General features: G+C 40.4%; 1 protein-coding gene across 1 annotated transcript in view; it reads left to right on the top strand.

Moving 5' to 3' along the window:
• Positions 1–7,189: 7,189 nt before the first annotated feature.
• The window catches only part of TEX12 (testis expressed 12), a 42,120-nt gene continuing 26,281 nt past the window's right edge, over positions 7,190–23,028 (top strand). The window contains exon 1 of the mRNA XM_058545229.1: positions 7,190–7,324. Within this exon, the coding sequence (XP_058401212.1) occupies positions 7,215–7,324 (110 nt within the window). The 5' untranslated portion in view covers positions 7,190–7,214. The remainder of the gene's footprint in view (positions 7,325–23,028) is intronic.

Genomic DNA, 23,028 nt, shown 5'->3' with positions numbered 1-23,028 from the left:
TTCTTTATATATTATGGAGATCAACCCCTTGTCAGATGTATGTTTTGCAAATATTCTCTCCCAGCTGGTTGGTTGTCTGTTCATCTTGATTCTGGTTTCATTTGTCTTATAAAAGCTCTTTAATCTGATAAAGTCCCACTTGTTTATTTTTTCTTTAGTTTCCCTAGTCTGGGTAGGCATGTCATCTGAAAAGATTCCTTTAAAACCAATGTCAAATAGTGTGTTGCCTATATTTTCTTCTATGAGTTTTATAGTTTCAGGTCTCACCTTCAGGTCTTTGATCCATTTTGAGTTAATTTTTGTGAATGGCGATAGCACATGGTCCACTTTCATTCTTTTGCATGTGGCTGTCCAGTTTTCCCAACACCATTTATTGAAGAGACTTTCCTTTCTCCATTGCATGTTCTTAGCACCTTTGTCGAAAATTAGCTGTCCGTATATGTGTGGTTTTATTTCTGGGCTTTCACTTCTGTTCCATTGATCTGTGTGTCTGTTTTTGTACCAGTACCATGCTGTTTTGATTACTATTGCTTTGTAGTATGTTTTGAAGTCAGGGATTGTGATGCCTCCTGCTTTGTTCTTTTTTCTTAGGATTTCTTTAGCTATTCGGGGTCTTTTGTTGCCCCATATAAATTTTAGTATTCTTTTTTCTATTTCTGTGAAGAATGTCATTGGAATTCTGATTGGGATTGCATTGAATCTGTAGATTGCTTTAGGTAATATAGACATTTTAACTATGTTTATTCTTCCAATCCACGTGCATGGGATATCTTTCCATTTCTTTATGTCATCATGGATTTCTTTCAATAATGTCTTGTAGTTCTCATTTTTTTTTTAAATTTTTTGTTTATTGCAGTAACATTGGTTTATGACATTGTAAAAATTTCAGGTGTACATCATTGTACTTCTACTTCTGCATAGATTACATCATGTTCACCACCAAAATACTAATTACAACCCATCACCACACACATGTGCCGAATTATCCCTTTCACCCTCCTCCCTCCCCCCTTCCCCTCTGGTAACCACCAATCCAATCTCTGTCCCTATGTGTTTGTTTATTGTTGTTATTATCTACTACTTAATGAAGGAAATCATGTGGTATTTGACCTTCTCTCTCTGACTTATTTCACTTTGCATTATACCCTCAATGTCCATCCATGTTGTCACAAATGGCTGGATTTCATCGTTTCTTGTGGCTGAGTAGTATTCCATTGTGTATATATACCACAGCTTCTTTATCCATTCGTCCCTTGATGGGTACTTAGGTTGCTTCCAAGTCTTGGCTATTGTGAATAACGCTGCAATGAACACAGGGGTGCATGTACCTTTACAAATTGGTGTTTCCAAGTTCTTTGGATAAATACCCAACAGTGGAATAGCTGGATCATATGGTAGTTCTATCCTTGATTTTTTGAGGAATCTCCGTACTGTTTTCCATAGTGGCTGCACCAGTTTGCACTCCCACCAGCAGTGTATGAGAGTTCCCTTCTCTCCACATCCTCTCCAACACATGTTGTTTCCTGTCTTGTTAATTATAGCCATTCTGACAGGCGTGAGGTGATATCTCATTGTAGTTTTGATTTGCATTTCCCTGATAGTTAGTGATTTTGAACATCTTTTCATGTGTCTGTTGGCCATCTGTATATCTTCTTTGGAGAAATGTCTGTTCAGGTCTTTTGCCCATTTTTTAACTGGGTTGGTAGTTTGTTTGTTGTTGAGATGCATGAGTTCTTTACATATTTTGGATATTAAGCCCTTATCAGAAGTATGGTTTGCAAATATCTTCTCCCAATTGTTAGGTTGTCTTTTTGTTTTGTTGATGGTTTCCTTTACTGTGCAGAAGCTTTTTAGTTTGATGTAGTCCCATTTGTTTATTTTTTCTATTGTTTCTCTTGCCCGGTCAGACGTGGTGTTTGAAAAGATGTTGCTAAGACTGATGTCGAAGAGCGTACTGCCTATGTTTTCTTCTAGAAGTTTCACAGTTTCAGGTCTTACATTCAAGTCTTTAATCCATTTGGAGTTAATTTTTGTGTATGGTGTAGGGTAAGGGTCTACTTTCATTTTTTTGCATATGGCTATCCAGTTTTCCCAACACCATTTGTTGAAGAGACTTTCTTTTCCCCACTGTATGTTCTTGGCTCCTTTGTCAAAGATTAGCTGTCCATAGATGTGTGGGTTTATTTCTGGGCTTTCGATTCTATTCCATTGATCTGTGTGTCTGTTTTTGTGCCAGTACCATGCTGTTTTGGTTACTATAGCTTTGTAGTATATTTTGAAATCAGGGAGTGTGATACCTCCAGCTTTGTTCTTTTTTCTCAGGATTCCTTTAGCTATTCGGGGTCTTTTGTTGTTCCAAATAAATTTTAGGATTCTTTGTTCTATTTCTGTGAAAAATGTTGTTGGAACTTTGATAGGGATTGCGTTGAATCTATAGATGGCTTTAGGAAGTATGGACATCTTAACTATGTTAATTCTTCCAATCCAAGAGCACGGAATATTTTTCCATTTCTTTGTGTCTTCTTCAATTTCTTTCAGAAATGTTTTATAGTTTTCGTTGTACAGATCTTTCACCTCTTTGGTTAAGTTTATTCCTAGGTATTTTATTCTTTTTGTTGCAATTGTAAATGGGATGGTATTCTTAATTTCTCTTTCTGCTACTTCGTTGTTAGTGTACAGAAATGCAACTGATTTTTGTATGTTGATTTTGTATCCTGCAACTTTACCATATTTGTTTATTACTTCCAAAATTTTTCTGGTGGATTCTTTAGGATTTTCTATATATAAAATCATGTCATCTGCAAATAGTGACAGTTTCACTTCTTCCTTTCCAATTTGGATCCCTTTTATTTCTTTCTCTTGCCTGATTGCTCTGGCTAGGACTTCCAGTACTATGTTAAATAGGAGTGGTGACAGTGGGCATCCTTGTCTGGTTCCTGTTCTTAGAGGGACAGCTTTCAGTTTTTCACCATTGAGGATGATATTAGCTGTGGGTTTCTCATATATGGTCTTTATTATGTTGAGATACTTTCCTTCTATACCCATTTTATTCAGAGTTTTTATCATAAATGGATGCTGTATCTTGTCAAATGCTTTCTCTGCATCTATTGAGATGATCATGTGATTTTTGTTCTTCATTTTATTAATGTGGTGTATTACGTTGATTGATTTGCGAATGTTAAACCATCCCTGCATCCCTGGAATAAATCCCACTTGATCACTGTGTATAATCTTTTTAACATATTGTTGTATGCGATTTGCTAGTATTTTGTTGAGGATTTTTGCATCGATGTTCATCAGTGATATTGGCCTGTAATTTTCTTTTTTTGTGTTGTCCTTGTCTGGTTTTGGTATCAGGGTAATGTCAGCTTTGTAAAATGAGTTAGGGAGCTTCCCCCCCTCCTCAATTTTTTGGAAGAGTTTGAGAAGGATAGGTATTAAGTCTTCTTTGAATGTTGGTAGAATTCCACAGGGAAGCCGTCTGGTCCTGGACTTTTGTTTTTGGGGAGGTTTGTGATTACTGTTTCGATCTCCTTACTGGTGATTGGTCTATTCAAATTCTCTACTTCTTCTTGATCCAGTTTTGGAAGTTTGTATGATTCTAAGAATTTATCCATTTCTTCCAGATTGTTGAATTGGTTGGCATATAACTTTTCATAGTATTCTCTTATAATCTTTTGTATTTCCGAGGTGTCAGTGGTAACCTCTCCTCTTTCATTTCTGATTTTACTTATTTGAGCCTTCTCTTTTTTTCTTGGTGAGTCTAGCTAAAGATTTGTCAATTTTGTTGATCTTTTCAAAGAACCAGCTCTTGGTTTTATTAATTTTTTCTATTGTTTTTTTGGTCTCTATTTCATTTATTTCTGCTCTGATTTTTATTATTTCCCTTCTTCTACAGATTTTGGGCTTGGTTTGTTCTTCTTTTTCCAGTTCCTTTAGGTGCATTATTAGATTGTTTATTTGAGATTTTTCTTGTTTGTTGAGATAGGCCTGTATCGCTATAAACTTCCCTCTTAGAACCACTTTTGCTCTATCCCATAAATTCTGGCATGTCGTATTTTCATTTTCATTTGTCTCCAGGTATTTTTTGATTTCTTCTTTGATTTCTTCATTAACCCAGTCATTGTTCAGTAGCATTTTGTTTAATCTCCATGTATTTGTGGCTTTTCTGATTTTCTTCCTATAGTTGATTTCTAGTTTCATACCGTTGTGGTCAGAAAAGATGCTTGGTATTATTTCAATCTTCTTAAATTTATGGAGACTTGTTTTGTGGCCTAATATGTGATCAATCCTGGAGAATGTTCCATGTGCCTTTGGAAAGAACATGTATTCTTCTGTTTTTGGATGGAGTGCTCTGTATATATCTACTAGGTCCATCTGTTCTAGTGTGTCGTTTAAGGCCAATGTTTCCTTATTGATCTTCTGTTTGGATGATCTATCCGTTGGTGTAAGTGGAGTGTTAAAGTCCCCTACTATTATTGTGTTACTATCTATTTCTCTTTTTATGTCTGTTAATAATTGCTTTATATATTTAGGTGCACCTACATTGGGTGCGTAGATATTTACAAGTGTTATATCCTCTTGTTGGATTGTTCCCTTGATCATTATGTAATGCCCTTCTTTGTCTCTTTTTACAGTTTTTGTTTTAAAGTCTATTTTGTCTGATATGAGTACTGCTACCCCAGCTTTCTTTTCATTGCCATTTGCGTGGAGTATCTTTTTCCATCCCTTCACTTTCAGTTTGTGAGTGTCTTTAGGTCTGAAGTGTGTCTCTTGTATGCAGCATATATATGGGTCTTGTTTTTTCATCCAGTCAGCCACCCTATGCCCTTTAATTGTAGCATTTAGTCCATTGACGTTTAAAGCAGCTATTGATAAGTATGTACTTACTGCCATTTTTTAACTTTTTTTTTTTTTCTCAGTGTTTTAGTAGTCCTTCTCTGTTCCTTTCTTCTTCTATACAGAATTGATGGTCACTTTAGTTTGACCTCTGTCTGAAAGCTGTACTCTTAACTCCCCTCCTCCCTCCTTTTATGTTTTTTTTTTTTTTTTTTTTTTTGTGAGGAGATCAGCCCTGAGCTAACATCCGCCAATCCTCCTCTTTTTTAGCTGAGGAAGACGGCCCTGGGCTAACATCGGTGCCTATCTTCCTCCACTTTATATGGGACGCCGCCACAGCATGGCTTACCACGCAGTACTTCGGTGCGCACCCGGGATCCGAACCAGCGAACCCCGGGCCGCCGCAGCGGAGCGCGCGCACTTAACCGCTTGCGCCACCGGGCCAGCCCCTCCTTTTATGTTTTTGATATCATATCTAATCTCTTTTTTGTGCATTTGTATCCATTACCCTCTTATCATGGAAATAGATAGTTTTTCCTATTTGTGGTCTTCTCTTTTCCCCTTAAATCAGTTGCTTTAACATTTCTTGTAGCACTGGTTTCTTGGTGACAAACTCCTTTAATTTTTGCTTATCTGGGAAAATTTTGATCTCTCCTTCCATTTTGAATGATAACCTTGCTGGGTAGAGTATTCTTGGCTGTAAGTTTTTTCCTTTTAGCACTTTAAATATATCATGCCATTCTCTTCTAGCCTATAAGGTTTCTGCTGAGAAGTCAGCTGATAGCCTTATGGGGTTTCCTTTGTATGTAACTTGACATTCTCTTGCGGCTTTTAGGATTCTCTCTTTATCTTTAATTCTGGACATTTTGATTATGATGTGTCTTGGTGTGGGCCTCTTTGGGTTTATTTTGTTTGGTGCTCTCTGTGCTTCCTGTACCTGGATGTCTGTTTCCTTCCTTAGGTTAGGGAAGTTTTCATCTATTATTTCTTGAAATAGATTCTCTGCCCCCTTGTCTCGCTCTTCTCCTTCTGGGACACCTATAACACGGATGTTAGTGCGCTTGATGTTGTCCCAGAGGTCCCTTAGACTGTCCTCACTCTTTTTAATTCTTTTCTCTTTTACCTGTTCAGCTTGGGTAATTTCTTCTAGTCTTTCGTCCAGCTCACAGATCCATTTTTCTGTATCCTCTACTCTGCTTTTGAGTCCCTCTAATGAATTTTTCATTTCCAGTATTGTATTCTTCATTTCTGATTGGTTCTTTTTTATATCTTCCATTTCTTTGTTGACATTCTCACTGAGTTCATCTATTCTTCTCCCCAGATCAGTGAGCATCCTTAACACTCTTAGTTTGAACTCTCTGTCTGGTAGGTTGCTCATTTTTGTTTCACTTAGTTCCTTTTCTGCGGTTTTGTCCTGTTCCCTTACTTGGAATGTATTCTTTTGCCTCCTCATTTTGCCTCTTTCCCTGTGCTTGTGTCTACGTATTAGGTAGGTCAGCTACGTCTCCTGCTCTTGGATAGGTGACCTTATGTAAGTGATGGCTTAGGAGGCTTTCAGTGTGCTTCCCTCAGTTCTCAATGTTCCAGGGGTGACCCCTATGTGGGCTACGTGTGTCCTTCTGTTGTGGCCTGTTTGCTCTCCCTGTAGGTGCCCAGGGAGGCTGAGTTATGCTCCTGGCCAGCTGTTGTAATACTCAGCTGCTTGTAGTTGTTGTGGGCCCTTCAGTGTCTTTATCAGGTGTGGGGAGCCCCAGCACAGTTGGCTGCAAGTTCTAATACCACATTTGTGTTGCAGTATTTCTTTTAAGTGAGTAGGCCCCCAGCGTGGCAGGTTGTTAGGCTCAGGGCCTTATCATTGCTGTGAGCCTCTAGCCTATTAGGTCTCTTGTCAGCTCTCTGAGGATTGCAGCTGGGTGGGGCTGGCCTCAGGCACAGGAGCACCCAATCGTTTCAGGCTTTGGAAGGTGGGGCAAACCTCCTATGTGAGTCTTTGAGAAGCACAAGTCTTCTGCAGCTGACAAACCCTGCTGCCCACAGGTCCACACACACAGTCAACACAGTCCTGCCCCGTGTGAGCGCCCCGACCTCCCCCACGGGGACCCAGTCTCTCCACGGCGGGAGCCCCACGCACTCCGCCACCGCCCCACACTCTCCACCCGCTCCTTGTGGACACCCTGCCCCGCTCAAGTCGGCTCAGTTGCCAGGCTGCAGAGAATCCAGTCACCAATCTATGCAGGCCCACAAGTTGCCTGAGGGCTTGTTGTTGGGTGGGGCCAGTCTCTAGGGTGGGCTGCCTGTCCTGGCTGAGCTGGATTAAATCGGTGCTCTAGCGGGTGGGGCAGACCCTGGGCTAGCAGGCCTCAGGGAGAACTCCAATGGCGTCTGTGTCAGCACGCCCACCCCAGGCCACAACAATGGCCGCCGCCAATGTCCCAGTCCCTGGAGAGGTCTCACCCCTCACCGAGATGCACTCAGGGCCTATTGGGTGAGTCTCTTTTCACCACAGCACTGTGCACCTTTCTTTCTGGTGATTTTAGGTTGCTTTCTGAAACGGGTGAGTTTGCGCGCGGGCCCTTTAAGAGCCAGTTTTAGTTTCTTTGTGAACCGGGTTTTCTGGGGGTCCTCCCCAGTGTTTTAGTAGCAGGCAAAGTCAGATATTATGCCGCTGGTTTCGATTGTGCTGGGTCCACAAAATGCCCCCAGCGCGGCGCTCCCCGGCTCAGGGCCCCGCGCCTCCAGGGAGGGCTGTGTACCTGTGAGCTGCTCCCGGCAGCCGTGAAGCTGGCGGCTTGTGAAGGCGGCGTTTTTCCTCTCCAGAAGGGAGTCTCTGCCTCTTCCACCTCAGTTAGGATTGTCCGTTGTTGCAGGAGTTCCTCTTATGCAGTTTTCAGTTCTGTCTCAGGGGTAATTTTTCCACGAGTAGTTGTAAATTGTTTGTGTCCACAGGAGGAGGTGAGTTCTGAGTCTGCTTATGCCGCCATCTTGACTCCGCCTCTCATCTCTGTAGTTCTCATTGTATAGGTCCTTCACCTCCTTGGTAAGATTTATTCCTAGGTATTTTATTCTTTTGGATGCAATTGTAAATGGTATTATCTTTTTGAGCTCTCTTTCTGTTAGTTCATTATTAGCATACGGAAATGCAACTGATTTTTGTAGATTGATTTTGTACCCTGCAACTTTGCTGTAGTTGTTGATTGTTTCTAATAGTTTTCCAACAGATTCTTTAGGGTTTTCTATATATACAATCATGTCATCTGCAAATAGTGAGAGTTTCACTTCTTTGTTACCTATTTGGATTCCTTTTATTCCTTTTTCTTGCCTAATTGCTCTGGCCAAAACCTCCAGTACTATGTTGAACAGGAGTGGTGAGAGTGGGCAGCCCTGCCTCGTTCCTGTTCTCAGGGGAATGGCTTTCAGTCTTTCCCCGTTGAGTATGATGTTGGCTGTGGGTTTGTCATATATGGCCTTTATTATGTTGAGGTACTTTCCTTCTATTCCCATTTTATTGAGAGTTTTTATCATAAATGGATGTTGTATCTTGTCAAATGCCTTCTCTGCATCTATTGAGATGATCATGTGGTTTTTATTCTTTGTTTTGTTGATGTGATGTATCACGTTGATTGATTTGCGGATGTTGAACCATCCCTGCGTCCCTGGTATAAATCCCACTTGATCATGGTGTATGATCTTTTTAATGTATTGTTGTATTCGGTTTGCCAATATTTTGTTGAGGATTTTTGCATCAATGTTCATCAGCGATATTGGCCTGTAATTTTCTTTCTTTGTATTGTCTTTGTCTGGTTTTGGTATCAGGGTGATGTTCGCCTGGTGGAATGATTTAGGAAGCGTTCCACCGTCCTCTATTTTTTGGAATAGTTTGAGAAGGATGGGTATTAAATCTTCTTTGAATGTTTGGTAAAATTCACTGGAGAAGCCATCTGGTCCTGGACTTTTATTTTTTGGGAGGTTTTTGATTACTATTTCAATCTCTTTACTTGTTATTCAGTCACATTTCTTAAAACCAGGTTCTGCATCTGGTCCATCTTTGTATGCCAAGCACCTAATACAATGCCTGGCACATTGTTGGGGCTTAATAATATCTGCCAAATGACTAACTCGCTGACTCTAAATTTCGTGAGGGCTGGCATCTTGCCTGCTGTCTCTCTGGCATGCTTGGTGGATATTGGCTTTGGTGCCTCTGCTGACGTCTCAATTAGTCTCTTTATTTTGAACTTCATTTTTTTCCTCTCCTTGGGGCCCAGGGATGTCCAATGAGTCACTAGCTAGATTTAGTCAAATTAAATGTTCAAGTACCACAAATGCCTCTAATATAAATGATCTAGCATTTTTTTTTGTAAATTTCCTAAGTGATTTATAAAATATTTAGAGGTTGCCATATTGTAACTTTTTCTGCCCTCTCTCCTCCAAAACACGGCCATGTGAAGATAGGTACTCTTACTCCAGAATAACTTAATGCAATTCACAAAAATATCATTTGTTCAATAAATTATCAAAGAACTGCTAAAATACATCGTACCGCCCCCATCCCTGCCTTGTTCTGTCAAATTCTACATTTATGACCGCCGATCAGCTCATCAACCAGATTAAGGTGGCTGTGTGTATAAAAGTCTTTCCATTAAGCTACCTTGGCTTTGAAGCAGCTACACACTTGTTTGCCCTTCTGCTGTCATTGCACAGCCTGTAGACTGCAAATAGTGTTGTGGTTTATGGGAAAACCTTGTGGCATCGTGGAAAAAGCACTGATTGACTAAGGGGCCAGGAGATCTGGCACTACTAGGGACTAGTGTGTGATCTTGGGGAAAATATTTCATTTCCTGAGCTTCCATCTGTTATTTCCTCTGCACCTTGGTTTATTCTTCTGTGCAATGGGGATAACAGCCACTTTCTTTTTTTTTATGAGGAAGATTAGCCCTAAGCTAACATCCGATGCCAATCCTCCTCTTTTTGCCGAGGAAGGTTGGCCCTGGGCTAAAATCCATGCCCATCTTCCTCTACTTTATATGGGACACCACTACAGCACGGCTTGACAAGCAGTGCGTTGGTCCGCGCCTGGCATCTGAACCTGGGAACCCCGGGCCACTGAAGCAGAGCGCGCAAACTTAACCGCTACACCACCGGGCCGGCCCCTTACTTTCATTTTTTTTTAATTGGGGCATTGCAATTATAAATAAGACCTATTCTGTATGTTGAATTCTATGGAAGCAATTAAAGGATCTGAAAAAATGTGGGCTGCAATTTATTTTTGGTCTAAATTTTTAAAGTGGCAAGCATGTATGTTGGTTGTGTATGTCATTATGAATATGCATACAGTAGGTTTATCTCTCTTTATCTTGCTTTAGAGATTGAGGAGACACTGCTTTTGTGGTCATTATTTGAAACATGTGACAATTCAATAATCATTATCAGGCCTGTCTGGAGGCCTTCTTGAAGATGTCTGTCTGTATGTGATTTTGCACAGGGAAAATTCTGTTGTAAATGTAGTGGGCCAGGTTTTTGTAGAGAAAACAGATAGTAAATGAACTATACCCTTCAGGTATTCAGCTCGCTTGAGAGGTAAGGTCGGATAGGCCAGGTGTCTGTGGGCACAGTGATGTCAGACCCAAACCTGGGGGTCATCCTGGATTCTTCCCTACACTTACCCTCATGTTCAACCCACCAGCAATTTCTGCTGACTCTCCTCCGAAACACATGTGAATCTAAGAGTTCTCTCCACCTCCACTGCTATATCCTCATCTGCTATCATCATCCCTCACCTGGACTAGTACATCACCTCCTCTCTCCCTGCTTCCACCTTTACCCACTAAAGTCCATTCTCCTCCCAGTGGCCAGAATGATCTTTTAGAAACATAAATCAGATCAAATCATCCTCCTGCTTAAAGCCCTCTATTTAGCACTTAGATAAAATCCACATTCCTTACTTGAGTCCACAACTCTGTCCAAACCCCATCCACCTCTCCCATCCCATCCGTGGCCACTCTGCCTTCTGACAACCCTCTTCCAGCCATGGTAGCCCCTTTCTCTGCCTCACACACTCCAAGCTGGTTCCAGCCTCAGGACCTTTGCACTAGCTGTTTTCTTCACCTAGAATGTACTTCCTCATAATCTTGGCATGAGAACCTCTGTCTTGGCCTTCAGATCTTAGTTTAACTGACACCTCTTCATAGAGGTTCTTAATTCCCCCCATAGCATTTTTCACTATCTGATGTTGTGATCATAAAAGAAATTTATTTCTAGTCTCGTTTCCTCTCTACTAGAATGTAAGCACCTTGGGAACAGGATCTGTCTCTCTTATTTGCTCAATCATTACTGTCTATAAAAGAGCTTGGCTCATAGTGGGGACTCAATAAATATTTGTTGGATGCCTGAAAGGCACTCAAATAATTCTTGTTAACTTGGTTTGTCTTCCTCTACCTGTGGGTGAAACTAACGCGTGAGCTTCAGGGATGCAACACATGGCTTCCAACTTTGATGAGCTGGCTGGAAAGCAATGAGGTAGGGTGGAAAGGTGGCAGATCAAAGACTGATAGTCAGAAAACAAAGATGGGAAGGGACCAAGAAACCAGGCTCTTATCTTCATGGAACCACTGACTGATGAAGCTTGTGACTTCGGCAGGCAGCCCAGGCTTAATCACTACTTAAAGGAATAGGGAGACTCTGCCCTACCCGCCCCGCCCAACCCTTTAGGTTGTTATTGCTTCTTTAAGCAATTCGTGAGCACCTGGCATAGACTTTACTAGCCTTTGAAGCCTCTGCATTAGAAACTCGATTCATGGATACCTGTATGGTTAAATGAAATAATGTCTAGCACATAATAGGCATTCAATAGGGAGGAGTTTCATTACCCGTTGCCTGGGTATAACCATCCCTGTCAGGGTGCCAGGAAGGAAGGGTGGAGCTTTCTGGAAACTGGAAGGGCAGAGTGTGAGGTGTCAACAAGATGGGAAAGGACTGCTGACCAGCCAAGGCCACTGTGTTAGTTTTGTACATCATGCACCTCCTGCACAGCTCTCCTCAGTGGCCCTGAGTCCAGCAGGCGTTGGCGTTCTCTCTTCTATAGTAAGTATTTAACCATGCGAGGTGCTGAGACTACCAGCCACTGCTGAGTGATGGGCAAAATCAAAAGTCACAGATGTTGCCCTCTGCCCCTCAGCTCAGAAAGCTGAGGCTATTGACTGGGGTCCTCAAGACTTCAGAGAACTTGGAAGTTTGTGCATTCTATTGACTGACTTGCTCTGTCTGTAAGAAAGTATTAAGCCCCAGAATTTGTGCTTTCCCTTCTTCATTCACTCATATATATTCATATATTGGGCACATGCTCTGTTTCAGGTTCTACACTAGGTGCTTGGAATACACCAGTAAATAAAACAGACACAGGTCTCTGCCTTCATGGAGTCAACATCCTATTGGGGAATCTCACAATAAACAATGGCATAGTGTATAAATTAATTATATGGTATGTTAGAAAGTGATGGGCCTATAGATGGAAAGTAATGCAGTGTAAGGGGGATCAGTAGTGCCTGGAGGTGGGATGGGGGAGTTTATGGTATTAAATAGAGTAGTCAGGGTAAGCCTCATTGAAAAAGAGAGATTTCATCACAGTCTTGAAGGAGGTGAGGAATTAGTCAATGGGCATCTGCAGGGAAGGGGGGTGGAAAGAATTCTAGGTAGAGAAAAAAAGTGGACCCTATGGTAGAAGTATGTGTGATGTGTTTGAGGAGCAGAATGGCCAGTGTGGCTGGAGCAGAATGAATGAGAAGAGAAGTAGGAGACAAAATTGGAGAGTAAGTGGGGACCAGATGATGTAGGGCCTTGTAAGCCATTATAAGGACTTTGGCTTTTACTCTGATGGAATGGGGAGTCTGTGCAGAATTTTGAGCAGAGGCATCTCATGATTTGACTTATGTTTTCAAAAGGACCACTGCAGCTGCTATGTTGAGACTACACTGTAGAGAAGCCAAAGGCAGGAGGAGCCCAGGGACCAGGTGGGAGGCCTTTGCAGTAACCCAGGTGAAATGATGTGGCTCAAATCAGGGTGGTAGCAGTGGAGATGCTGAGAAGTGATTGGATTATCACTATATTTTACAGATAGAGCTAACCTGATTTCCTGATGGATTAGATGTGGGGTTGAGAGGAAAAGGGAGTCAAGGGATACTTCAAGGTGTTTGGCTTGAACCACAAGAAGAATAGAGTTACCATCAACTAAGATGGGAATAACTATGAGTGAAGCAGGTTGTTTGGGAGAATTCAACAATAAAAAGGACTGAACTATAGATACATGCAAAAACTTGGATGAATCACAAAGGCATTTTGTTGAATGGGAAAAGCCAATCCAAAAAATGTATGTAGTGTATGATTCCATTTGTATGACATTCTGGAAAAGATAAAACCATACGGAAGATGAACAAATCCGTATTTTCTAGGGGTTAGTGTTGAGAGGTGGGTTTGACTACAAAGGGGCAGGATGAGGGAATTTGGTTGTGATTGACTGTTCTATATCTTAATTACGTTAGTAGTTTCACAAATATATATCTGTTAAAATTCATAAACTGCACACCAAAGCTAATTTTATAGTATGTCAATTTAAAAATTAACAAATATTAAAACATTTAAAATATTATATAGGTGTTTCAGGAAATTAATATTACTTATCTATATATAGTAATATTTGTGGAATTTGTCAGCTTTTAAAATTATGATTTGATTTCTTTTCTTATTTTAAGTAAGTATTCATTTTTGCACCTTGTTTTGTTCATAATGTTGTATTGTTTTTCTTAAAGAGGCTATTGAATAGGACTCAGGCCCCCACAAAAGCAGAATCTGCCCCTGCAGGGCTGGAACAAACATCAGACTGGAGACCCTGTGCAGGAAGAGGTTCATTATTGGCCTGTATTTCTCTGTTTGCTAGAGGCTGCACCCTAATCAGTCAGTCGTTATATACAAATTCACGGTCAACTACTGTGGGTGCAGAAGGTGGATTTCGGGGATACTCTTAGACACTAGAACCCTATAGGCAGAGCCCTGCAGGGACAAGTGCCATAAGAATAGGCAGGGAGGCAGGGGTTAGTGGTGACAGAACAGCAGAGATGCCTCTATTTCTAGGAGGAGCCTTCCTTGGCCATGCCACAGGAGGTGCCTCTCAAGGGCTTCAACCACAAAGCATGGTCCGGAGGACAGTCAGGGCTGTGGTGACAAATATGGATGGAGGAAACTGCTAGGATGATTTCCATTTTAGACAAGCGTGAGATGTCTGTTAGGCATCCACGTAGAAATGTGGAGTAGAGAGTTGAATATATGAGTCTGTAGTTCAGGAGAGAAGTCTGGGCTTCAAATATAAATTTGAGAGTCAACATTTATATGGTATTTATTTCTGATCCAGACCTTGCTCTGCTCAGGGAGCACTCTCCTGTGATGACTCTCCCTTTCGTTTCTGGTTTTTCCTGTCATCCTTTGGCTTTCTCTGCCCACCACCAACAGTTTAGCCAAGGAAAGGAAGAGGACCCAGAGAAGAGACAATTGATTTGGAGGTACAGGATGAACAGGCAACCCTCTTACAATTTGTACCCACTCTCCCTCCCCAACTAGGAAAGGAAGCCTCAGGGCAGGGGAGGAGGTAAAGATGGGAGGGGAACCAATGAGAGCTTTCTTGTTGAGTAGGTCATGGAGACCTGATTTCCCACCAGGCTGAGTTCTAGGAATGGGGTTATAGGTAACACCTCCCCCCAAACACACACAGATGGCTTTGTGAGAAATAAGAGTAGAGGGGATCTATGCCCCTCTTCTGGGTAGAGCCCTAGGAGGCAGCAAGACAGTAAAAAAGAAATGGTTATGTGGCATATCCAGTAGATAAAACCTGAGCAACCTCTCAAGGTTCTCTGAGTCCCTGAGGGTCCAGAAAAAACAGAATATTTTCAGTGCACCTAGGAGTGTCACTGAAGTAGACTGGATTTTGTATGGAAGTAATAAAAAATTCAACTCAAACTGATATAAACAACAAATGGATTTTATTGGCTCAGTGATAGCTCAGAGGTAAGAGTGATTTAATCAGGCACTGGTTCCATTGCTGTTCTCTCATGGGTATTGGCTTTGTCCTCAAGCTGGCTTCCCTCCTAATAACAAATTGTTCTGTCAGTTCCTAGTCTCACATCTGCCTGTTCAGAAAGGGAACTTACTTTTCTCAACCATGGAAAAATACTCCTGGGCTTTAGTTTGGACCAACCTCAGTCATGTGCTTACCCCTAAAATAGCCACTCTGACTAAGGACTTGCCATCAAGGCAAGAAGGCTGGGATTATGCCTGAGCCAATCAGGATCCACTAGCGGAACTGGTAGGAGGGGTGGTGGTTTATGTCAATCCCACCCCAATCACCTGTCTGCTACATAATGGAAGAGATCACATGGATCCTGGAACAGCAACCAGTAATGTCAATCATGTAGATGGAGATAGCCATACACCTAAAAGGGCTTTGTGGACAGGAGTGAGAGCCTACTCAGTAGCAAGTTTGTGGACAGTCAGATGGGGACCAAAAGGGGATGATGGATATCTCAGCAGATGTCAGAATCTGTTATGATGACCACGGGCAAGATTCCCTACCCATCCCATCCTCAACACCTTGGTATTATTTGCTCTATGGAACTTAAATACGACTGTGGAGAAAGAGGGACACTCACCAATTACTAAAATTAAGTTTCCACTACCTCAGCATTGTGCGAACTTGGAGTAGAAATTAAAATATAGAAAATAAGGTTGCATTTCTTACCCATCAGAGTTTAAGGACTAAGACTCATACCTGCTATGTCAATTAGCACTGTGACCTTCAGAGATAACTTCGAACAAATCCAGGTTCACATGCTAAGAAGAAAGAGTCCTTCTTCACATTTGTCTGTTGAAATTCTTCTTGTCCTTCAAGGCTTGGCTTAAATGAAACTTTTTCTGTGAAGGCGTCCCCAATCAGCCAACTAGAGCTCCTCCTCTCCCTCTGTGCTTTGTTTTTACCCCTCTTGTTGCAGGGCATCTTTGGAAGGCTCACGGTTCTGCATTATGTATGCGTCTGGTCTTAAAAGGCGTTATATTCAGGGGGCCGGCCTGGTCGAGTAGTGGTTAAGCTCTGCGGGCTCCGCTTCGACGGCCTGGGTTCATGGGTTCGGATCCCAGGAGTGAACCTATACCACCCATCAAGCCATGCTGTGGCAGTGACCCACATACAAAATAGAGGAAGATTGGCAGAGATGTTAGCTCAGGGCCAATCTTCCTCACCAAAGGAAAAAGAAAAGGCATTATTTTCAGAATATGGTTTCTGAGAGCTTTCTGGAAATATAGAATTTTCCATGGAAATATGGAATTATGGAAAAACCTGTTGTTTTGTTTTTGTCAAATGGCTTCAAAAAATGAGTTAATAATTCTAAAAATATCTTACAGACTATCTTGCAATCTAAGAGCCAGAAAGAGAAAGTGCTTCCTTTGTAGGTCAGTTGAGGAGCTCTTTTGGGGCAGGTGGTGTCTCATGGCACCTTGTGCCAAATTTTGTGATTTCCAATGCCTATACCTTTGACTGTTTTTACTTTCTAGTTTCCTTAACTGAGCTCTGTGACGTATATTTAATTTAGGTCCTAGACAAAAGACAGGATCCACTCACAGGAGTGAGGGCCCATCCATGAGCAAACCCATTACCATTGGAGGGAAAATCAAAGGCTAAATTTTGAGCCTTCAAAGGCCTTCAGATATGAATAGAAAATTTTGTTCTGCTATGTGGGATTTATGAGTCCAGAGACAATCATAAGTAGATTTAGCAAAATTGCAAACTTTGAATTGCTATTGAAGGGGTTTGGAACAGGCCACCCCAAGATTTGTCATGTGGAATATTTTGAGATAAAGGCAATTGAGACCCTACAGGCTCAAAAGAAACTCTACCTCTTCCTTAAAGAATTTCAATTGTGGCCCTTGCCTGTAATAAGAGTTATTACCAGAAATAATTTTTTTTTTTTTGCAGGGCAAGATTCACCCTAAGCTAACATCTGTTGTCAATTTTCTTCCTTTATCTTCCTTCCCCCTGCAAAGCCCCAGTACATAGTTGTGTATAGTTGTAAATTCTTCTAGTTCTTGTATGTGAACCACTGCCACAGCATGGCTACTGACAGATGAGTGATGTGGTTCCATGCCCAGGAACTGAACCTGGGCTGCCAAAGTGGAGTGCACCAAACTTTAACAGCTAGGCCATCAGTGCTGGCTCCAGAAATAAACTTTTATGACCTATCTGTATGTCAAGGCAAACATCTAATTATTGAATATCTGCTTGTGAATTACCCTCCTCCCCTCTGAAGTCCCGGGTTCCTATCCCATTTCTTGGCTCAAGATGGCATAAATATCTGATTTTACCTTTCTGTGTGTGAACCCATCATGTATGTGGGGTTCCTGTACATGCAAAATTAAATTTCATTTTCTCCTGTTAGTCTGTCTCATGTCAATTTAATTCTTAGACCAGCTGAAAGAACCTAGAAGGGTAGAGGAAAATTTCTTCCTCCCTCACACTATTTTCTGTGGACTAAGGTGAAATTGGATTTTTTTGTGTGTGTACAACAAAATCAAGCCTTGAAAATTTGGATAACAACAAGCAAAACAAAACAGGCTTTTATGATCTGACATTTTCTCTCATAAAGCCCACTGTTGAGAGAAGATAGGGAAAAAGCAACATATGTCTAAGTGCCAGAAATAATGGTAGGAAAAGCAGTGATGGTTTCGTTCGTTTAGAGTGAGCAATGAATTTACACATTGCAGGAAAAGAAATGACCTAAAGCAGGATGGGTTTAGTTCTTGTAGGAAGGAAGGGCCCTGTTTCTCTCTGACAAGTGATGTGTGTGCCTGCGGGTGTGTGAGAGGTCACATGGAAGTGGGTGGTGGGTGCATGGAGACGTGTAAGAAGGGAAATAATACTTACTAGCTAACATGTTCCAGTGCCAGATGCTCTCTGCGGTAACTTAACCTGTATAACTACCCTATGAGGTAGCTATTTCTTTTTATTCCCATTTTATATGTGAGGAAACAGCCTCAAATAGATGTGTCCAAAGTACACATCTCTTGTGTACTTTGGTTATGGGACAAGTTTTGGGTTATGGAACAAGATTCAAAACAAGATTCAAAGATTTACATGTCTCCAAAACCCATTCTCCTCATTTCATCACTTCACGCTGCCTCTTTAAATATCCACATTATATTTTCAGGAGTCAAAATACAAGGAAGCAAGACCAAAACAGTTTAGAAAACAAAAGGGCACAACTCAGTCCTTTAGTTTCTTAAACCTGACAAGGCCAGAAACAACTGGTCAAGGGTGATTAAACAAAGCTGTTCTTAGACATGTTAGGTTCTTACTCACTATTTTTTTCATTATTAAAAAGTTTAAGAATAGCAACTTTATTGAAAGAAGGCTTATAGATAAGATAGCAGCACATGATCAGATTTATTTTTCTAAGACTCAGACCTGTGACAAACTGATTTCAGCTTTTAGCCAATTAAAAAAGTGATCAAATTATGTAATTAAGAAGAAAATAACATAAAATCGTCTGTTTAATATGATCCTAGTTTTGTATTTTTTTTAAAAAAGTAGTCTCCCTGCCTATCAAGATCTTGTTAGGATTGGCTCAAACTCCATTCTATGAATTGAAGAAAGTCCAATGTTGTTATCATAGTTTCTTCAGATTCCTGAGACTCAGGGCCACCTTTGGTTCTAAGCTCCTGCTTCCTGCAGCAGTAGTTGTCTTGATATTCAAAGCATGTCACTCTTCTGTTCACACTGATTCAGATGTGAAACTCAGCCATTTTCCTCTAATTTCCACAAAAAACGATCCGCACAGGTGTTATGTGTTTAGCAGACTTTATTAAAGGTTTATGGAGATGGAGGCATTTACATTAGAGTAATACAAATGGTTTAAAGTTGTATCTGTATTTCATCAATTCTAAGACATGCAACTTTTCCCATTTTAATATTTCTTAAATAAGAATGTGTCTTACAATTGAAGACATGTCATAGTTTAGTTGGCAGTGTCTTTTCTTTCTTAGTGGTACATAAAATAATGGTGCATTTTACAATCAATGGCATCCTAGGTTCAATGAAAAAGGGAATTCTACTTCTCTGTGCTTAAAAAGTCCTCTGGTGATTTCCACTACTTGACCTCTACCTTCTTGCCATGGTGCTCTGATCCAGTCTGGGGCCGTGTCACATTTCTTCAGCCCACTTCTGATTTCGGCAGTAACTGCAGTGGGCAGTTTCACACTGGCTCATACTAACAATATTGCCTCAAGTGTGCTGAGTTTTTTCACTTTCTGCTGCAGATAAATCTGCCTGGCCAAGCACAGCTCAGAAATGTGGGGGTTATGGGCCGGCCCTGTGGCTTAGCGGTTAAGTGCGCGTGCTCCGCTGCTGGCGGCCGGGGTTCGGATCCCAGGCACGCAACGACGCACCGCTTCTCTGGCCATGCTGAGGCCACGTCCCACGTACAGCAACTAGAAGGATGTGCCTCTATGACATACAACTGTCTACTGGGGCTTTGGGGAAAAAATAAATAAATAAAATTAAAAAAAAAAAAAAAGAAATGTGGGGGTTAACATCCCCAGGGGCAACCTTCAGCTAACGAGTGTCAAGAGCTGGTAGGTCAATGCCCCTGCCTCCCTTCCTTCAGGGGGATAATTTTGGGAGGCATTCTTTATGCTTTTCAGGAGGTTCTGGACAAATCAGGCCCACAGTGACAACCTTGATAACACACTTTATACCAACTTTTGCACCTTCCCTTTCTCACCCTCCCAGCTTTCTCATTCCTGCTCCCTGGGACCACCGCTCGAATAAATCACCGGCACACAAGTCCTTGTTTCAGGATCTGTTTCTTGTTGTTGTTTTTTTTCTTTTTTGGTAGTTGGGGAACTCAAGCTAGGACTCTTCTTTGCACCCTCCCCCTCAGAGGCCCCTCTTTCTTTATCCAGAATCATTCAGCTCTTTCCATTCCTTACATCCAGATTCAGTTCAATCTCTCCCTTTGCATGTCTGAGATTTCAACTGCAGCTTTGAAAGGATTGTTGTAAAGGTATACCAGATTCTGTGTAGGGCAAGGGGTAGGGACTGCTCTAGTTTTTCAGCCTACATCCCTATAGAAAGAAAAACTGTAAGTACCTATGCTAAAATGCCAAAAATGGTTATCTGAAGATGGAAGGATCAGTGTTTAAATTTTCTTCTTTTTGTTCCTTTGTATTTTCTAAAATTTTTGCAATGAACATGTCAATTTTATAGTAAGGAAAAAACAAAAGTTAATATAAAAACTTGATCAAACTGACTTTTCTCTTTTTTTTTCATGAGGAAGATCAGCCCTGTGCTAACATCTGCCAATCCTCCTTTTTTTTTTTTTTTGGTGAGGAAGACTGGCCCTGGGCCAACATCCGTGCCCATCTTCCTCCACTGTACATGGGACTCCGCCACAGCATGGCCTGCTAACCAGTGCATTGGTGCACACCCGGGATCTGAACCGGCGAACCCCAGGCCGCCGCAGCAGAGTGCGCGCACCCAACCGCTTGTGCCACTGGGCCAGCCCCTGACTTTTCTCTTTTTAAAATAACTTCATTGAGGTATAATTTACATGCCATAAATTCACTCATTTTGAGTATACAATTCAATGACTTTTAGTAAATTTGAAACCGTTACCATATCCAGTTTTAGAACATTTTTTCTCCCTAGTAAGATTCTTCATATGTGTTTATAGTTAAACCCCAGTTCCACTCCCAACCCTAGGCAAACATGAATCTACTTTTCTGTTGCTATAGATTTGCCTTTTCTGGAAATTTCATATAAATAGAATCACATAATGTGTAATCTTTTTGTGTTTGACTTCTTTCATTTAGCGTGTTTTTAAAGTTCATTCATGTTGTAGCATGTATCTATATTTTACTCTTTTTTATTAGTATTGGTATTTCATTATGGATATACATTTTGTTTATCTCTTCACCAGTTAACATTTGGGCTCTTTCCACTTTTTGGCTATTATGAATAATGCTGCTACAAAAATTAATGCATGAATCTTTGTGTGAACGTTATGTTTTATTCCTCTTGAGCAGATACGTAGGAATGGAATTGCTGGGTCAGATTAAAAATTTATATTTAACCTTTTTAGAAACTGCAAAACTGCTTTCTAAAGTGGCTGTACTACTTCACATTCCCACCAGCAATGTGTGAGAATTCCTGTTCCTTTACATCTTTCCCAACACTTGTTATCGTCTGTCTTTCTGATCGTAGCTATCCTGGTGGATGTGAAGTGATATCTTGTGGTTTTAATTTGCATTTCCCTAATGACTAATGATGTTGAGCATCCTTTCATGTGCTTATAAGCCACTTGTACTCTTCTGTGGAGAAATGTCCATTCAAATCTTTTGCCCATTTAAAAATTGGATTATCTTCTTGAGTTGTAGGAGTTCTTTGTATATTCTAGATACAAGTGTTTTGCCATATATGTGATTTACAAATATTTTCTCCCAATCTGTGGCTTGTCTTTTCATTTTCATAAGGATGTTTTTTGAGTGAAAAGTTTTTTTTTAATTTTTAATTTTGAAATAATGAAAGATTCACAGGAAGTTGCAAAGATAGTATAGAGATGTCTCATATACCCTTCACCCAGTTTTACCCTTAAATTTTGAATTTTAAGTCCAATTAATTAATTTTTTTTTTTATGGATCATGCTTCTTGGATTGTGTCTAAAAAATCTTTGCCTAAACCCAAGGGTCTTGACATTTTCTCCTGTTTTACTTTATAGTGTTAGCCTTTACATTAATGTCTCTGATACATTTTGAATTAATTTTTGTGTATAATATGAGGTAAGGGTCTACATTCATCTTTTTTGCATGTGGATATCCAATTGTCCCAGCACCATTTGTTAAAAAGACTCTCCTTTTCTATCAAACTGCCCTTGTCAAAAATCAATTTGCCCTTCCAGTTATGAAATAAGTCATGGGGATGTAATGTACAGCATGGCAACTATAGTTAATAATACTGTACCGCATATTTGAAAGTTGCTAAGAGAGTAAATCTTAAAAGTTCTCATCAGAAGAAAAAAAACTCTGTAACTATATGTATATTGATGGATGTTAACTAGACTTACTGTGGTGATCATTTAACAATATATACAAATATTGAATCACTATGTTGTAGCTGAAACTAATATAATGTTGTATGTCAATTATACCTCAATTAAAAAAATCAATTGGCCACAAATATAAGGGTTTATTTCTGAAATCTCACATCTGTTCCATTGATCTATATGTTTATCCTTACATCAATACCAAACTGTTCTGATAACTATAACTTACATTAAGTTTTAAAATGAGGAAGTGCAAGTTCTCCAACTTTGTTCTTTTTCAAAATTTTTTGGCTATTCTGTGTCTTTTGGCTTTCCATATACATTTTAGGGTCATTTTGTCAATTTCTGCAAAAAAAGCCTGCTAGAATTTTGGTGCAGATTGAGTTGAGTCTATAGATCAATTTGGGGAGAACTGCCATCTTAACAGTATTGAGTCTTCCAATCAGTGAACGTGGAATGTCTTTCCATTTATTTAGATCATATTAAATTTCCCTCAGCAACGTTTTAAAATTTTCACTGAACAAGTCTTGCACTTCTCTTGCTAAATTTATTCACAAGGAATTTATTCTTTTTAATACTATTGTGAATGGAATTGTATTTTTATTTTCAGATCGTTCATTCTTGTATATAGAAATACAATTTATTTTTGTATATTAATCTTCTATTCTGTAACTTTGCTGAACTTGTTTATCAATTTTAACAGGGGTTTGTGAGCATGTGTGTGTATTCCTTAGGATCTTCTACATACAGAATCATGTTGTCTGCAAATAAGGGCAGTTTTACTCCTTTTCTAATCTAGATGACTTTTATTTCTTTTCCTTGTGATTTTACTGGCTAGAACCTCCACTATGATGTTGACTAGAAGTTGCAAGAGCTGACGTTCTCGCATTATTTTTTTCACTGTTAAGTATGATGTTAGCTGTAGGTTTTTCATAGATGCGCTTTATCACATTAAGGAAGTTCTCTTCTCTTTCAAGTTGGTTGAGAATTTTTATTATGAATTAGGTTTTACCAAGTGCTTCTTCTGCATCTATTGAGATGACTGTCTGGTTTTTATCCTTTA

The sequence above is a fragment of the Diceros bicornis genome, chromosome 7, assembly GCF_020826845.1.
Source record: "Diceros bicornis minor isolate mBicDic1 chromosome 7, mDicBic1.mat.cur, whole genome shotgun sequence".
Taxonomy (NCBI): Eukaryota; Metazoa; Chordata; class Mammalia; order Perissodactyla; family Rhinocerotidae; genus Diceros; species Diceros bicornis.
The sequence above is the reverse complement of the archived record's forward strand: the minus strand, read 5'-3'. Positions and strand labels throughout refer to the sequence as shown.